Source organism: Pongo abelii, chromosome 21 (assembly GCF_028885655.2).
Source record: "Pongo abelii isolate AG06213 chromosome 21, NHGRI_mPonAbe1-v2.0_pri, whole genome shotgun sequence".
Classification (NCBI taxonomy): Eukaryota; Metazoa; Chordata; class Mammalia; order Primates; family Hominidae; genus Pongo; species Pongo abelii.
This window is the reverse complement of record NC_072006.2, coordinates 68,137,802-68,152,500: the sequence shown is the minus strand read 5'-3', so window position 1 is coordinate 68,152,500 and position 14,699 is coordinate 68,137,802. Positions and strand designations below refer to the sequence as shown.

The following is a 14,699-nucleotide window of genomic DNA, read 5'->3' as shown; positions in this document are numbered from 1 at the left end:
GTGGTGGAGGTGGTGGAGGTGGAGGTGGTGGAGGTGGTGGAGGTGGAGGTGGTGGAGGTGGTGGAGGTGGTGGAGGTGGAGGTGGTGGAGGTGGTGGAGGTGGTGGAGGTGGTGGAGGTGGAGGTGGAGGTGGTGGAGGTGGAGGTGGTGGTGGTGGTGGTGGTGGTGGTGGTGGTGGTGGTGGAGGTGGTGGAGTTGGTGGTGGAGGTGGTGGAGGTGGTGGTGGAGGTGGTGGAGGTGGTGGAGGTGGTGGTGGAGGTGGTGGAGGTGGTGGAGGTGGAGGTGGTGGAGGTGGTGGAGGTGGAGGTGGTGGTGGTGGAGGTGGTGGTGGAGGTGGTGGAGTTGGTGGTGGAGGTGGTGGTGGAGGTGGTGGTGGTGGTGGTGGAGGTGGTGGAGGTGGTGGAGGTGGTGGTGGAGGTGGTGGTGGTGGAGGTGGTGGAGGTGGTGGTGGAGGTGGTGGAGGTGGTGGTGGTGGAGGTGGTGGAGGTGGAGGTGGTGGAGGTGGTGGAGGTGGAGGTGGTGGTGGTGGAGGTGGTGGTGGAGGTGGTGGAGTTGGTGGTGGAGGTGGTGGAGGTGGTGGTGGAGGTGGTGGTGGTGGTGGTGGAGGTGGTGGAGGTGGTGGAGGTGGAGGTGGAGGTGGAGGTGGCGGTGGAGGTGGCGGTGGCAGTGGAGCTGGTGATGCTGGTGGTAGTGCTGGTGGTGGAGGTAGAGGCCCCCATCACGCCCATATGGGAATAGAGAGGTGGAGCCAAGCAGGGCCTGGGGATGCCCACCCCAACCAGCCCAGGACTCCGGCCCACACCACCTTCCACGCAGGAGTCTGAGGGTCCCACCTGGGGCCCCATTTACCAGTGGGGTCCAGGACCGGCTGTGCCGGCTGCCTTCGGGGAATGCTGTGCTCGGGCCGATAGCCACAGCCTCGTCCTGTTAGCTGGATACAGACCTCCTCAAACTGCTGCTTGTGGTGGGGCCGCACAAACTGGTAGAAGCCTGCAGAGGAAGGGGCGTCTGTCCCTATCTGCCCCCTTTTCTCTAGAGAACAGAGACCACCTTGGACCCAGATGGCCCCCACCCCACACGCAGCGGCAGCACTGCCCTCAGTGGGGGTGGCCTCTGCAAGCCAGGGCACCTTGGAGCAGGCTGTGCTTCTTGGGGTCCTCAGCAAAGAGGGGGCCGAGACAGGCGGCCAGGGCGGCAAAGTCATCGGAACCCTTGTAGTCCTGCAGGGCCTGGGTGAAGGTGGCAAAGTTGGCTTGGCTCAGCTCCTGCTTCACGGCCACCATGAAGAGCTTGGCCCTGTCCGTCTGTGCACCAGCCACAGGCTCCTCCTGCAGGACACAGGCCCGAGGCTCCATCAGGGCCAGCCTCCTCATCCCGTCCCTGGGGTTGCAGAGCCTTCCTTGGAACACTGAGCGTTCCCTGGGACAGTGACTGCCGAGGTAGGGCTGCTGCCTGAGAAACTGGCTGGCTGGCTGGACACAGGGAGGGGCTGCGGGAACAAAGCTGCGGGGCTGGGCCTGTCTGAGGTCACACAGTGAGAGGCTGGCAGGGAACCGAGAGCAGCGAATGGGCAAAGGGTAGATTGGCTCTGCCTCAAGCGGGGGGTCCTGCAGGGCCCGTCTCTCTCCTCCTCCCTTAAGCCCCCTGCCCCACAGCGGATGCAGCTGAGGCTCCCAGGATGGCAGCGCACAGGGAGGGGCTTCCGGACGAGCAGTGCCCATCTCTCTACACACCCCAGACCAACACGGAAACGTGGAAACCAAGGCAGGGGCGGCCCAGGCACTCCCCACCCAGGCTCTCGCCAGCCCAGGCCCCTCAGCAGCCGCTCACTTCCTGATGGCACCAGCCCTGCTTGGGCACCACCCAGTTCTTCCCAGAAGCAAGGGACATGGACAAAGGCCGCCACACTTGGGGCTTTCCAGCAGGCAGGGGGCTTCCTGGCTCCGGCTACAACTCTGTTCTTTCATCCAAGGCTAGGAGTGGGCTGCGTCCCTCACATGAGGCAGGTGCACGTCCACACTTGAGGGAAATGCCAGGGCCAAGCCCAGTGCTGCAGGCCCCAAACCAAGCCTGCCCAAGGGTGGGGCCTGATCCCAGCTGGGACTCATGAGCCCCCTACAGAAGAAACCGCACACTTGAGCCCTTGGCTGTCAGCATCACAGCTGCCCTGGACATCAGCTCCTGGGGGTGGATTCCCTGGTCCCGTCGGGCCCACATCCCAACTTGGCTGGGGGCACCCACGGCCAGGTTCCCATGCGTGTCTATGGTGGTCGGCACAGGTGCAGGGACAGCTCACGCACCGGGTGGCTGACCAGCCGGATCTTCTTCCTCCCTCCTCTCGGTTCTTCTGCCGGCCTCTTCGCAGACAAGAGGGACAGGGTAGAGCAGCTGTGGGCCTGAGGAGGACACAGCTCACAACCACACACAGACCCCAACCACACACTCTGGGGCCCCAAAGCACCTGGACCCACAGGGAAGATGGCCCCAAGGAGCCCTGAGCAGTAGCCAAGACGGAGGTCGGGGGAGGGGGCACAGCAGACCCTGGTGACAGTGCCACAACTTGGTCCTGTCCAAGTCACACCAGCGGCTCATGAGGCTCGCAGGTGGCGGCTTGTAAGAGCAGGTCCAGAGAAGACAGTCCGACCACAGCAAGGGGCTGGCAGAAAGGGGACACAGGTGCCTGGTGCCTGCACCTGGGGCTCACTCCAGGGGCCTGAAGGGCAGGGACGGGCAGGAAGAGGGGAATGGCTCCCATCAGGAAGCAGGGAGAAAGCTTCGGGTTGACCTGAGAAATTACGGGCTTCTGGGGCAAAAGGCCCCAAGGAAGAAGGAATCTGGGTTCCAACCGCAGCACATTCCTAGAGAAAGGCCAGCCTCAAGCGCAGCCAGTGGCAGGGGCACCCGACCTTGAGTGCACTGAGCCAAGCTGACCCACCAGAGAACCAAAGTGATGTGGGGGCACCCGCGGAGGGTTAGGGCATGCACTGCCTGGGAGCCAGCAGCCTGCGGGTGAGGTGGGGTGGAGGACCCACAGACAGCCAGGCAGCTGGGATCCCCCGCCCGCCTGCCCGCCTGCCCGCCAGGCAGGGGATTGACAGGGGTGTGTAGGGAGGTGCCTGAGGCCAGATGGGCGGGGTCGGGTTGGCCTTGGGAGACAGAGGGTCTGTGTCCATCCCAAGGCCCTGGAACTGCACCTGCTCCTCGCCGGGGCTCCCGGCCTGCTGTTCGCTGTGCTCCAGGGCGGCCAGCAACCCCCTGGGCCTCTGCCGGGCAGGAATTGGCTCCTGCTCATACTCCACACACAGGCTACTCTCGGGGTCCCCGGCAGCTGCTGACCCTGCAGGAGCACCCGAGTGCGCAGTGAAGCCCACTGGGGGGCCCCAGCTGGGGGTCCCTGCCTGTGGCGAAGCCCCTCCTGGGGGAGTCCCAGCACTTGGGGGCCTGCCTGTGGGTGTCCTCCCTGCTACTGGGGGGAGTCCCAGCCTCAGGGGGCATCCTTGCCTGGGGCGTTCTCTGCCTGCAGGGGAGGGTTCCAACCTGTGGGGGCCCCGCCCTAGGAGGGAGAGGCAGCCTTTGGAGGTGGGAGGGGAAGTGCACAAAGCCAGGTGAGTCGCCTCCGCCCTGGGCGCCTGGTGCTGCCTGCCCACGCTGCCTGCTCCACCACCCCCACACTGCCTGCCCAGCGCTGCCCGTCCGCACCTGAGGACCTCTGCTTCAGGCTGGGGACATGCAGGTCCAGACTCTTAGCTTTCCTGGTGGAGAAGAGGGGGCCAGGCGACTTGACCTCCCTGACAGCATCTTCTCCTTCACGCACACTGGGTGCTGTAGCCCGGGGGGCCGGGGCTGGCATCTGCAGAACCATGGGTGTGGGTGGACCCATTTCTGGCTCCTCTGGGGACAACACCCTCGTCCCCTCCCTGGGCAGGAACTCACAGTTCGCTCGGCAACACGGAAGAACTGGGCCACGTCTCGGATGACGTGGCCGAAGTTGTCATACACCCTGACGTGGGGACGCACCCAGGAGGGCAGTTGGGCTCTTGCGTCGGCAAAGGCGAACCTGGGGGGTGGCCATAGCCCTGCTGCCCTGCCCACAGCAGCTTCAAGGGTTCGGTTCACCGAAGTGAAGACCCTCATCTGCTGCAGGGGCCCCACGCTGACCCCGAGTAGCCGTAGAGGCTCTGGAGGAGACGGGGCCTCATGTGGGGAAGCAGAGTCCAGGGGCCCTGTGGGGTGTGGCCGTGTCCCCTGGCGCCACACCCGCACGCACCTGTGGTCGCAGAGAAAGACAGCCCCGTAGTCCTGGCGGTGCCGGATCACTCGCCCGATGGCCTGGTTCACCGCCCTGGACGCCTGCTGCCGGTACCACTCCTGCCCAGAGAGGAACTGTGGGGCGAGGCAGCTCGGTCACGGGGGCTCCCTTGGTCACAGGGAGGGGGGCTCAGTCACCAGACCGCCTTACCCCACCCCACCCTTACCCCAGCCCCACCCAGCTGTAACTCACCTGGCCCCCAGCCCCACCCTGCTGTAACTCACCTGGCCCCCAGCCCCGCCCTGGCCCTTCATCTCGTCCAGGAACTGCATCTTGAGGACAACCCGGGGGTCCATGCGTGGGGGGTACGGGAGACCCGTGACAATCACACCACGGCCATTCGTGTCTGAGAAGTCCAGCCCCTCGCTGGCCTAGGGGACACACCAGGGAGCTGCTGGGGCCCACACCCAGCCCAGCCACCTTCCCTGAGGCTCCGTCCCCAACCAGGGGTGGGAGGAAGCCCCATCTGTGGGTCAGGACCCCACCTGGGGTCCACAGCTCCCAGACGCCACCTCCAACTCTTGTGGCCAGGAAACTCCCATCCTGCCTGCCCCAGCCCAGAGCAGGATGCGCTCCCAGCAGGGCCAGCAGTGCTTCGCTCTCGTGGGACCCCAGGAGGGGACTGGGCAGCCCCCAGGGCCCAGAGTCTGCTGGGGAGCCATGAGCACCCACCAGGGAACAGGCAACCAGATCAGGGCAGAGGGCCCTAGAGAGCTCACCTTGCCCCGGCAGACGGCCAGGAAAGTGGCGCCGGTGGACCCAGGGGCGGCAACCCTTGCGTAGTAAGCACTGATGGTCTGGAAGGAAAGATGGTCAGGCTGAGCCTGGAGCCACCCCAGCCCCTTCCTCTCCCATGAGGGAGACCCAGGTCTCATCCTCCAAGATGAAGGATTGTCCTAGCCAGGAAGGCCAATCGGGTTCTGGAAGCTTCTTCCTGGCACGGATCCCAGGCTGACCCCGCGCCTGCTCAGTGCTTCCCAGAAAACACGGGGAACCCCAGGGCCAGGGTGGCCGGCTAGGGCCACTCAGACAGGAGGGCCACTGTCACCACACCCACCCGGTGCTGGGGGCTTTGTAAGATGAGGCAACACTCAGGGCCAGGAAGGAAATGCAGGAGCCCTGAAGAGGCAGCCGGGAGCCGCCAGAGCCCGTGGTCAGGGCCGGTGGTCAGCCTTGGGGAAGCTGTGAGGGGCAGGGGAGGCACGAGGGGGCAGCAGGCCCAGAGCCCCGGCCAAGTGCCGACCTCGGAGAAGCTGCCTTTGCTCCTGGGCTCCACAAACAGCGGCTTCAGCGCCTCCATCTTCCTGGCCAAGTCGCGGGCCTGTGGGAGGAAGAGGCAGGGACACAGCAGCCCTGGTCACGCCGCCGATCCGATGAGGGCAAGCAGGAGCTGTGGCCACTGCCTGCTTCGTGCTCCAGCCCTGCCCTCACCCACCCCGCCCAGAACACACAGGGGAGACGCACCCGCCAGAACTCCAGGCTCTTCTCCATGACAGGATAGGAAGGGAAGAAGATCAGGAGCCCACAGGGCACCACGCGGGCGATGTTGCCTGGAAGTGCAGGGGCCGGGGTCAAGGCAGGGGCGGGGCGTCTGCAGGGGTCCCTACCAGCTCTTGGGAGCAGGGGTCCAGGATCCAGGATGGGCACAGCTGAGGCATTCAGGACACTCACCCAGAGCCTTCCCCAGGGAGGACAAGCACTCCTCGGAAAACCTAGAGCCGGACAGGCCACTGTTCAGGGCCTCAGGCCTCAGTGCTCCCCCACCTCCCCCCCAAGCAGGGCCCAGGGACAGGCCCTCACCGTCTGTCAAACGCGGAGCTCAACTGGGCTCCATCGGGGCCTCTGGGGACGACCCCCACCCAGATCTGGTGCTTGTCGATGATGTGTGGGTTCTCCAGGCAGACTGGGAAAGGGCTGAGCGTGGCCGGAGGGAGCAGACAGTGGGGAAGGGTACCAGCACCCCTTTAGCCCTCGAGGCCCGAGACCCCCAGCACCCGGCTCGTGGGGACCCCCGCCACTCCCACCCCGCTGACGTCAGAGGTGTCACCGGTGCTTAGGCCCCTGGCAGGGGTGGCCCGTACATCTGCATCTCCAGGGCAAAGGAGGACACCGGGGCCAGCGTGCCGCTGGTGAGGATGAGGGAGCGGACGCCCTGGCGGACCAGCTCGCGCATGCTGAGGCCGGGACTGAAGCACCAGTAGCTCAGCACCTTCCCTGTGGGGCGGGGGCAGCGGGGGGCACACAGTGTGAGGACCGGACTGGGGGCCTGACCGCCTGCCTCTCTGCCCATAACCCTCTCCACCCACTGGCATCAAGCAAGCCACCCAGGCCCAGTGTGCAGAAGTCAGAACAAAGGAGGCTGCCCTGAGTGTGAGCCTGCCAGCTTGGGGCCCCTCTGGGGGACGGGGGGTCCTGGGAGTAGGCAGCAGACCCCAGGCAGATGCTGGGGACACCTCCAGAGAGGTCAGCCCACTCCAACCCTAAACTTCTGCAGAAACTGTGACGTGCGGCTCAGGGCAAGAAGCCCACCCCGCCAAGAGCACACGGGAAGGAAGCGCCGGCGTCCCGACATTCCACGGCCGCGTGTAGAAGAGGGAGTGCGAGTTCCCAGCCCTGCCTGGAAGCGGGACACATGTGCACAAGCCTCTGAGTGGCGTCAGCAGTGAACAAGGGCACCGGCTCGAAGGAAGTTCCTAGAAGGGCTTGACCGACGGCGCGGCGGCCATGGCCTGGGGAGGAGACCCAGCCTGGGCACCGGACGCCGGGAATTCAATGCTACACAAGCAGAATGGCTCTGACTGTGGTTCGGGGTCAGCAAGGACGAGGCACGTTTACTTCCCGGGGCTGAGTGTGCCCTGACTGTGCCCTGCAATGGGGGAACTTCCCCACCCTCTCCTCCAGGAGCTCATTTCCTACAAACGCCCAATGCAGGGAGTGGCTGCTTCTGAGAAGTCAAGTGACGTCAGAGGTCAATGCAACAAACAGATTCCAAGCCCTTGGGATCTCTGCGCCAGCTGCCTCAGGCACGCACTGCCTCCCACGACCCCAACTGCATGAGGGGCGCCGGCCTCCCCCTGGGATGGACGCTTCCTGCTGGGAGAGGCCTTGTCACAGGACCATCACCGAGCGGGGGTCAAGCCACGCGACCCTGACGCCCTCCCAGCCCTTCCCTTCCGGCTCGGCCAGGCAGACCCAACCACAGCAACCGCACAAGGCTGCTTCAGCCAGGGCCACGTCGTGCCACCATGGGTCGGACAGCATTTGAGAAAGAACGTTCCAGAGAGGGACGAACCAAGCCCAGAGGCAAGGCCCCACTGGAGCACAAGGCAGGGGCAGCAGCTCCCGCAGCTGCAGCCGTGAAGCCCCACCCTGGACACCACACAGTGGGGGTAGGGCCAGAAACACCCCAAGAACCACAGGACTCTGGACACGGAGCCGAGGGCACACTCACAGACCCCATCCACACAGCGTCCCCGGCAGCACCGACTCGAAGACGCCACGGAGCACAGGAAGCCAACAAGGCATGTGGGGCCTCGGGGCTGAGCGCACCAGGGGCTTCGGACAACGGGGCCAGCCGGGCCCCCTTCAGATGTGACCCTGAGGCTTGGCCCAGCCAGGCGCTGGGTGGAGGCAGCAGGCAAAGCCGTGCCTCACTGTGGAGGCTCTGTGCTGACGGCCTCGGCATAAACGAGTGTGTCCCAGCAGGGAGGCCTGGCTGGGCTGTAGCTCTGCCGCCACCAACCAGGTGACTCTGGGCAGGTCATGGTGCCATCAGGCCCTTTCCTACATCTCTCAGTAACTCCAATCTTCAGAGGGACAGTGAGGAGAACGCTCTGGATTGGCCTGGATATGGAGAAGGTGGCCAGGCCCATGGGGGCAGGAGACCACGGCTGGCCGTGTGCCTAGCCTGTGGCACGGTGGTGCCAGGCACCACACCCAGGCGGGCGGGGAGCGTGTGGGCCCAGGTCTGTACCTCGCTTTCTGGCTGCAGTGGTGCTCCAGGCATCAGACCGCTGAGCCGTCTGCCGGTGACCAGCATCAGGATGGATGTGCACCTGGAGGGGACAGGACCAGGAGTGTGGAGGCCCCGCCCATGTCCTGGAGGCAGCCCCTTACCTTTCAGGACCAGAGGACCCCCAGCCCCACCTGCCTCCTGGAGGTGGCCCCCACCTTATAGGACTGTAAGGCCCCCAACCCTGCTGGGGAACCAGGGCTGTCCTCCACCTGCCTCCTGGAGGTGGCCCCTACCTTATAGGACTGTAAGGCCCCCAGCCCTGCCAGGGAACCAGGGCCGCCCTCGGAGGGGTCCACACTGAACACAATCTGAAAGGCAGAGGAAGTGCAGCCCCGTCAGGAGCCTGAGGCCACAGCCCAGAGCCCTGGAGACCACCCGACCTTCTGCAGCATCAGCCCCATATACAGAAGGTCACAGGACACCCACGGGTCATCGGTTCACCGGCCCCTGCCATCATGCAGCCCCAGGCCGATGGACAGGAGCTGGCACCTGCCTGACCCTTTCTCCTCCCTGCAGGGACCCCCGGTGAGCTCTGTGTCCGCCGACATAGGCCATGTCCATGCACTGAAAATGCGGCAGCCCGAGGGGCCTCTCCTCCCGCCAACTGGCCCAGCCCTCCTGTCTGTGCCCCTGAGGGCCCCAAATTAATCTAGAAATTCAACATGGCCTAGTGCAGTGGCTCACGCCTGTAATCCCAGCACTCCGGGAGGCTGAGAGGAGCAAATTGCCCGAACCCAGGAGTTCAAGACCAGCCTGGGCAACATGGTGCAACCCCAGGGTGTTCACCAAAAAAAATACAAAAACTAGCCAGGCGTGGTGGCACATGCCTGTGGTCCCAGCTACTTGAGAAGCTGAGCTGAGAGGATCCCCTGAGCCCAGGAGGTTGAGGCTGCAGTGAGCTGTGATGGTCCCACTGCACTCCAGCCTGGGCAACAGAGAGACCCTGACTCAAAAAAAAAACAGGAATTCAACACATTCTAGTCAAAATCACAGCAAGATTTTTAAAGGAAGTAGACAGGCTGACTCCAAGATGCACTATGGAAAAAACGTCAGGGCAGGTTTCAAAAGAACAAGAGGCCAGGCGCAGTGGCTCACACCCGTAATCCCAGCACTCTGGGAGGCCAAAGTGAGAGGATCACCTGAGGTCAGGAGTTCGAGACCAGCCTGGCCAACATGGCAAAACCCCATTTCTACTAAAAATATCAGGCCGGGCACGGTGGCTCACGCCTGTAATCCCAGCACTTTGGGAGGCCAAGGCAGGCGGATCACGAGGTCAGGAGATTGAGACCATCCTGGCTAACACGGTGAAACCTCGTCTCTACTAAAAATACAAAAAATTAGCCGGGCATGGTGGCGGGCGCCTGTAGTCCCAGCTACTCAGGAGGCTGAGGCAGGAGAATGGCGTGAACCGGGAGGCGGAGCTTGCAGCGAGCCGAGATCGCACCACTGCACTCCAGCCTGGGCAACAAGAGCAAAATTCCGTCTCAAAAACAAACAAAAAGAAATTGGTTCTGGGCAACACCAGGACTTAGGACAAAACCACAGTGAACAAAAACATGAGGAAAACAGTGTGGCAGGTGCCCGGTGGAGTTGGGGGAAGCCGAGCCGCTCGGTCAGCACACAGAACCACCAGTGTGGCGTGCTGGGAAAAATCAAGGTAGAGTCTGCCTTTCACACCCCCACAGGTGACATCAGAAGGCATGGAGGCCCAGACACAAAGCTCTGTCACTCTACAGTGCAGTTTGGAGAACACACAAGACCCGGTTTAGCATCTTGGTCGGGAGGCACAAGCTCAGAACAAAAATCTGACGACAAGGAAACATCTGTTCACCAAACCTGTCATGAAAATGGAAAAAATGACCAGCACGAGACACGGAGAGAATACGTATGTCGGCATGGGATCCTCAGAACTTAAAGAGAGAAAAGGTATATGGGATCCTCAGAACTTATTGAGAATATGTATATGAGATTCTCAGAACTTACAGAGAACCCTGCAAATCAATGGGAAAGGAATGATGCCTGCACTAGGAGAGGGGCGCATGACGACCATTCCCTGAAAGCAAGCCGAAAACGGCCAGAACAGGAATGCAAAGCCCCCAACAGGCTCAGCAATGCGGCCACGTCAGCCAAGCCGCCGCCATCACAGACTTGAGGGAGTTCTGCTGGGAACATCAAGAAGCCGGAATCATTCACAGAAATGCGGAGAAGCCGAACTAGAGAACACTGGGGGGCAGACACCGCGGCTGGAACACAGAGACTTGGCAACATGCGTGATTTGTGCAGGCGTGTGTGCGTACTCTGCATGCACGGGCCTCGGTACACACAGAGGGAGAGAGAAATATCCTTCTGTTCCTTCCTTCCTTCCCAGCCATTTTCACTGTCAAGACAGCTAAACACAGGGCCTTGCATTTTACCAAAGCATTTGGCCCACGGGGATGGAAGTAACAGAACAAGTTCACCACCACACTAGTGGCTGCCATGAGCAGGGCTGAGGCTGCCTCAGGAAACAGCTTCCTTCGAAAAGCCTTCTGCTGGGCAGGCATGGAAGCTCTTGCCTGTAATCCCAGCACTTTGGGAGGCCAAGGCGGGCAGACTGCCTGAGCCCAGGAGTTTGAGACCAGCCTGGGCAACATGGCAAGACCTCATCTCTACAAAAAAATTTTAAAAATTAGCCGAGCGCGGTGGTGCACACCTGTGTTTGCAGCTACTCGGGTGGCTGAGGCAAGAGGATCACTTGGGCCCAGAAGGTTGAGGCTGCAGTGAGCTGTGATCAAGCCCCTGCACTCCAGCCGGGGTGACAAAGCGAGACCCTTTCTCAACAAAACACCACCACAAATCCCCCTGTGCCTCAGCCCAGGGCAGCTCAGGCCTCAGGCAGAGAGGGATGAGGACCCAGCAGTCTCACGGGGGCCCAGGGGCAACTGGCTCCCCAGCACGGGCCAGCACTGCCCAGAGTTTGCCTCCAGCTAAGCTCTGACTCCCCAGCACACGGCCTGACCCTGCCTGGAGTTCACCTCCAACTGAGCTGTGCATCCCACATCCTCTTCCTGGGGCCACTGGCCCCACTCTGCCCCCAGGGTCACCTGTGACTCAGGGCTGCAGGCCCAGCCCAGCACCAGGGGCTCAGGAGCCAACGCAGGTGAGCACTGTGCACAGTCCTTCATCCTCCAGGCACCCCAGGGCTGGCAGAAGCTGAGTCATCCACCAGCGGCTACTTAGAGCAGCAGCCAAAGGAAATTCCAAACCAATGGAGTGTGCAGGATTCGGTTCCAGAGTGTGGAGACTTTTCCATAACTGGGAGCCTGGGAGGCTGCATTCCAGGATTCGGTTCCATAGTGTGGGAGCCTCGGAAGCCGCATTCCAGGATTCGGTTCCACAGTGTGGAGGAGACTTCTCCGTAACTGGGAGCCTGGGAAGCCACATTCCAGGGAGGGCCAGGCCCGGGCCAGCTCACACCTGCCCTCCAGGCCCTGGGCTGCAGTGCTACCTCGCCTGGCCATGTGCTGGAGGTGCTTTGCAGTGACCCATCAGGGACATGGAAGCAGGTCCGCCTGGTAGGTGCACGGCCTCCTGCTTGAAGAGCCAACCACAATCCACGCGGGACAGCACAGCAGCCGTTGGCAGGCAGGAGCCACAGACAGAGGGGTCTGGCCCTGGGATGCCCACGGTGCCCTTGGGGAGGAGTTGGGAGGACAAGGCAGTGCTGTCCTTCCAGCCCCAGCTGCTGCACAGAGAAGACACAGGCTGTGGCGTCACTGGCCAGAGACGGCCACAGTGGAGGGAGGGCTGAGCCTGGGCCCCACCACCCCCTGTGCCCACCCCACCTGGTCCCTGCCCAGGTCTCGCCCCCGCTCAGAGCTGTGTCTGTGGAGAAGGCAGTGCCTGCTTGTTCCAGGGCCTGCAGCTCCACGCCCAGCAGCATGGACAGAACACCACACCGCATGCACAGGCCAGCCATGCATCCCAGGGTTCTTCTGCGGCCTCCCCCAGCTCGAGCACCCCACAGGCCAGACGGACACTCATGAAGCTGTCACAGTGCTGGGCAGCCCCGCCTAACCCTGCCATGACCTCGTGTGGCCAGCAGGTACAGCGTGGGCAGCACAGAGGCGGCCTCACACGGCTCACACAGCCACCTGTGCCTTGGTTTCCCCAGGACTGATGGCCTCCCAATCAGGGACGTGTGGGTCTGCTTCTAAAAAACCCACCGAGGCCCAGGAGAGGCAAGCATGCCCAGAGCACCCAAAATGGGGCTTGCCCTCCACAAACCGGACAAGCACCTCTACCCCAGGGAAAGCAGGTGCTGCCACAGGCATGGAGCCAGGAGCAGACCTCACATGGGAGGGGACGGGCATTGCAGGGCAGGACAGGGCCAAGGAGAAGGGGGCCAGGGCCGCACCCCCAATCATGGGCTCCCAGGGACACCCCCGCCGGGAACCTGCAGGGTCCCCATTTGTCTGTCCCTGGAGAAGCTGTTCAGGAAGCTGCGTGTGTCCAGAGCTCTTCATCTGTGTGCAGCTGGGGCTGCTGGGGCTGCCAGCAGTGGGTCCCCCTGGCCTGAGGGCCTGGACAGGGCAGGAGCGGCTCCCCAGCCCCCACTCCCCTTTGCGTCCTCCCTCACCAGCGTCACCCTGGGCACGTGCCACCAGACCTCGTCCTCCCCCATCCCTGCGGGAGGCCCAGTGTGGGTTTAGGGCACGGGAAAGGAGCCAAGAGTTTGCCAATCAGAAACAGGTGGCGTAGGGGCCTTTCTCCCATCCCTCAAGTCTAGAATCAGTAACTAATGTAGCAGGAGAAGGCACCCGCCCAGCTTCCATCAGGGAAGGAGACGCCACAGAGGAGCAGGCCCCACCTGGATAATGTCCGCCAGCTTCTGCAGTCCGGCCGTGTTGGTGAACACTCCAGCACCTGGAGGGCAGCAGGGCACTGACACCCACACTGCAGGCAGGGGAGGCCCAGACCCCAGCCCTGGCCCTTCCAGCATGAGCCAGCTCAGCCCGACTGCCAAGCTCCATCTCCTGCCCAATGGGGGGCCCAGGGTGGAGCACAGCATCCATTCAGGGCAGGCAGTTCGCCTGCTCTTCCCAGCAGACAGGAGAGAAGCCAGGCAGGGACAGAGTCTCCAAGGGGGTTGGTGGGACTTGAAAAGAGGCTCTATGGTCACCTAAGGGTTGAAGCAGCAAAAGCCACCCTCGCCAGCACCCGGGAGCGCAGCAGAGACCCCGCTGGGCCTGGCGTCTCAAACCAGAGCAGCCCATGGGGACACTGCCTCTGGGCAAAGCCTCTGGACTCCACAACTCTGAGAAGCAGAACTCGGGGTGGTGTGGAGAAGCCAGAGGCCCCACAACCCAGCTAGGGCCTTGGGCTGCTCTTTCTTAGAAGCGGAATAATGGGATGAGGCTGCAGGACGAAGCCGCCAGCTGCAGAACTGGGACAGGCTCTACGGCAGCTGGCAAGTGGCACTAACGCCTTCACACCCCGATCAGAAGATGAGGTTCTGTGGGCCTGTTCCTGCTGACGGCCAGGTGACGGCCAGGGGAGCCCTGACTGCCAGGATGGAGGCCTGCTGCACCCCCTACACCACATTTGCCCACACCAAAGACCCTGTGCCAGCACTCACGTCCTGCCAGGTGCTGGATGATCTGGTCCAGCGAGTCCAGGATGCAGACCTTGGTCTGAAACGTGATCTGGGCTTCAGCAAACAACTCAAAGATGTAGCTGCCGAGGAGAAGAAGGCAGGCTCGAGCCTAAGCGGGGACCAGGCTGCAGCTTTGGGAACTGAGGAGAAGAAGGCAGGCTCGAGCCTGAGGGGGGACCAGGCTGGTTGAAGATGTAGCTGCTGAGGAGAAGAAGGCAGGCTCGAGCCTGGAGGGGGAAATCAGGCTGCAGCTTTGGGAACTGAAGGCAACAACTGTGGAAGTTTCCTTCCCTCGGAAACAAAGCCCTCCAGGGGATGCCAGCATTGGAGGTGAGAGGCCTCTGCCCTCAGGAGCCTCCAGGTGGGGAGAGGAGGCCTGGCCAGCACGAGAACAGCACCGAGGAAAAGCAGCAGCCTCAGAGCAGGGGCTGCCATCAGAGGGGAGGGATGGGGTCGCTAGGGGGTCGTCAGGAGGTTGTCAGGGGCTTCTGGGAGGCAGTGGCTCTGGGCAGAGTCCCCAAAGCTTTGGAAAGTGACAGTGATGGGGCAGCAGAAGCTACAGGAGGGGCCCTTGAGGGTGCAGCGTGGCCGAGGAGCCAGGCCAGAGCCTTGAGCATTACACTGAGGACACTGGCTCCACCTGGAAGCAACTGGGAGTCCCCACAAGGTCGGCGTTCAGGCAGAACGCGCTCCACCTCGGCGGCTGTGCGCTCAGGAGAGCCCCCACACAGGCCCCAGCC

General features: G+C 63.0%; 1 protein-coding gene across 10 annotated transcripts in view; it reads right to left on the bottom strand.

Annotated features, from left to right (window-relative positions):
• RTEL1 (regulator of telomere elongation helicase 1) overlaps nt 1–14,699 on the bottom strand; it is a 42,581-nt gene that overhangs the window by 6,567 nt on the left and 21,315 nt on the right. For 5 of the 10 annotated variants that reach the window (XR_008516784.1, XM_054541398.1, XM_054541399.2 and 2 more), the window contains exons 13-29: nt 13,942–14,039; nt 13,174–13,229; nt 8,558–8,632; nt 8,283–8,364; nt 6,391–6,523; nt 6,110–6,223; nt 5,981–6,021; nt 5,774–5,859; nt 5,553–5,630; nt 5,029–5,106; nt 4,534–4,680; nt 3,934–4,383; nt 3,700–3,850; nt 3,195–3,337; nt 2,301–2,396; nt 1,130–1,328; nt 850–990 (exon numbers count right to left, since the gene is read on the bottom strand). Coding sequence is in view for 9 of the 10 variants with exons in the window: in XM_054541398.1 (XP_054397373.1) it covers nt 850–990; nt 1,130–1,328; nt 2,301–2,396; nt 3,195–3,337; nt 3,700–3,850; nt 3,934–4,383; nt 4,534–4,680; nt 5,029–5,106; nt 5,553–5,630; nt 5,774–5,859; nt 5,981–6,021; nt 6,110–6,223; nt 6,391–6,523; nt 8,283–8,364; nt 8,558–8,632; nt 13,174–13,229; nt 13,942–14,039 (2,168 nt within the window). In the remaining variant the exon portion in view is untranslated. 10 annotated transcript variants of the gene reach the window in all.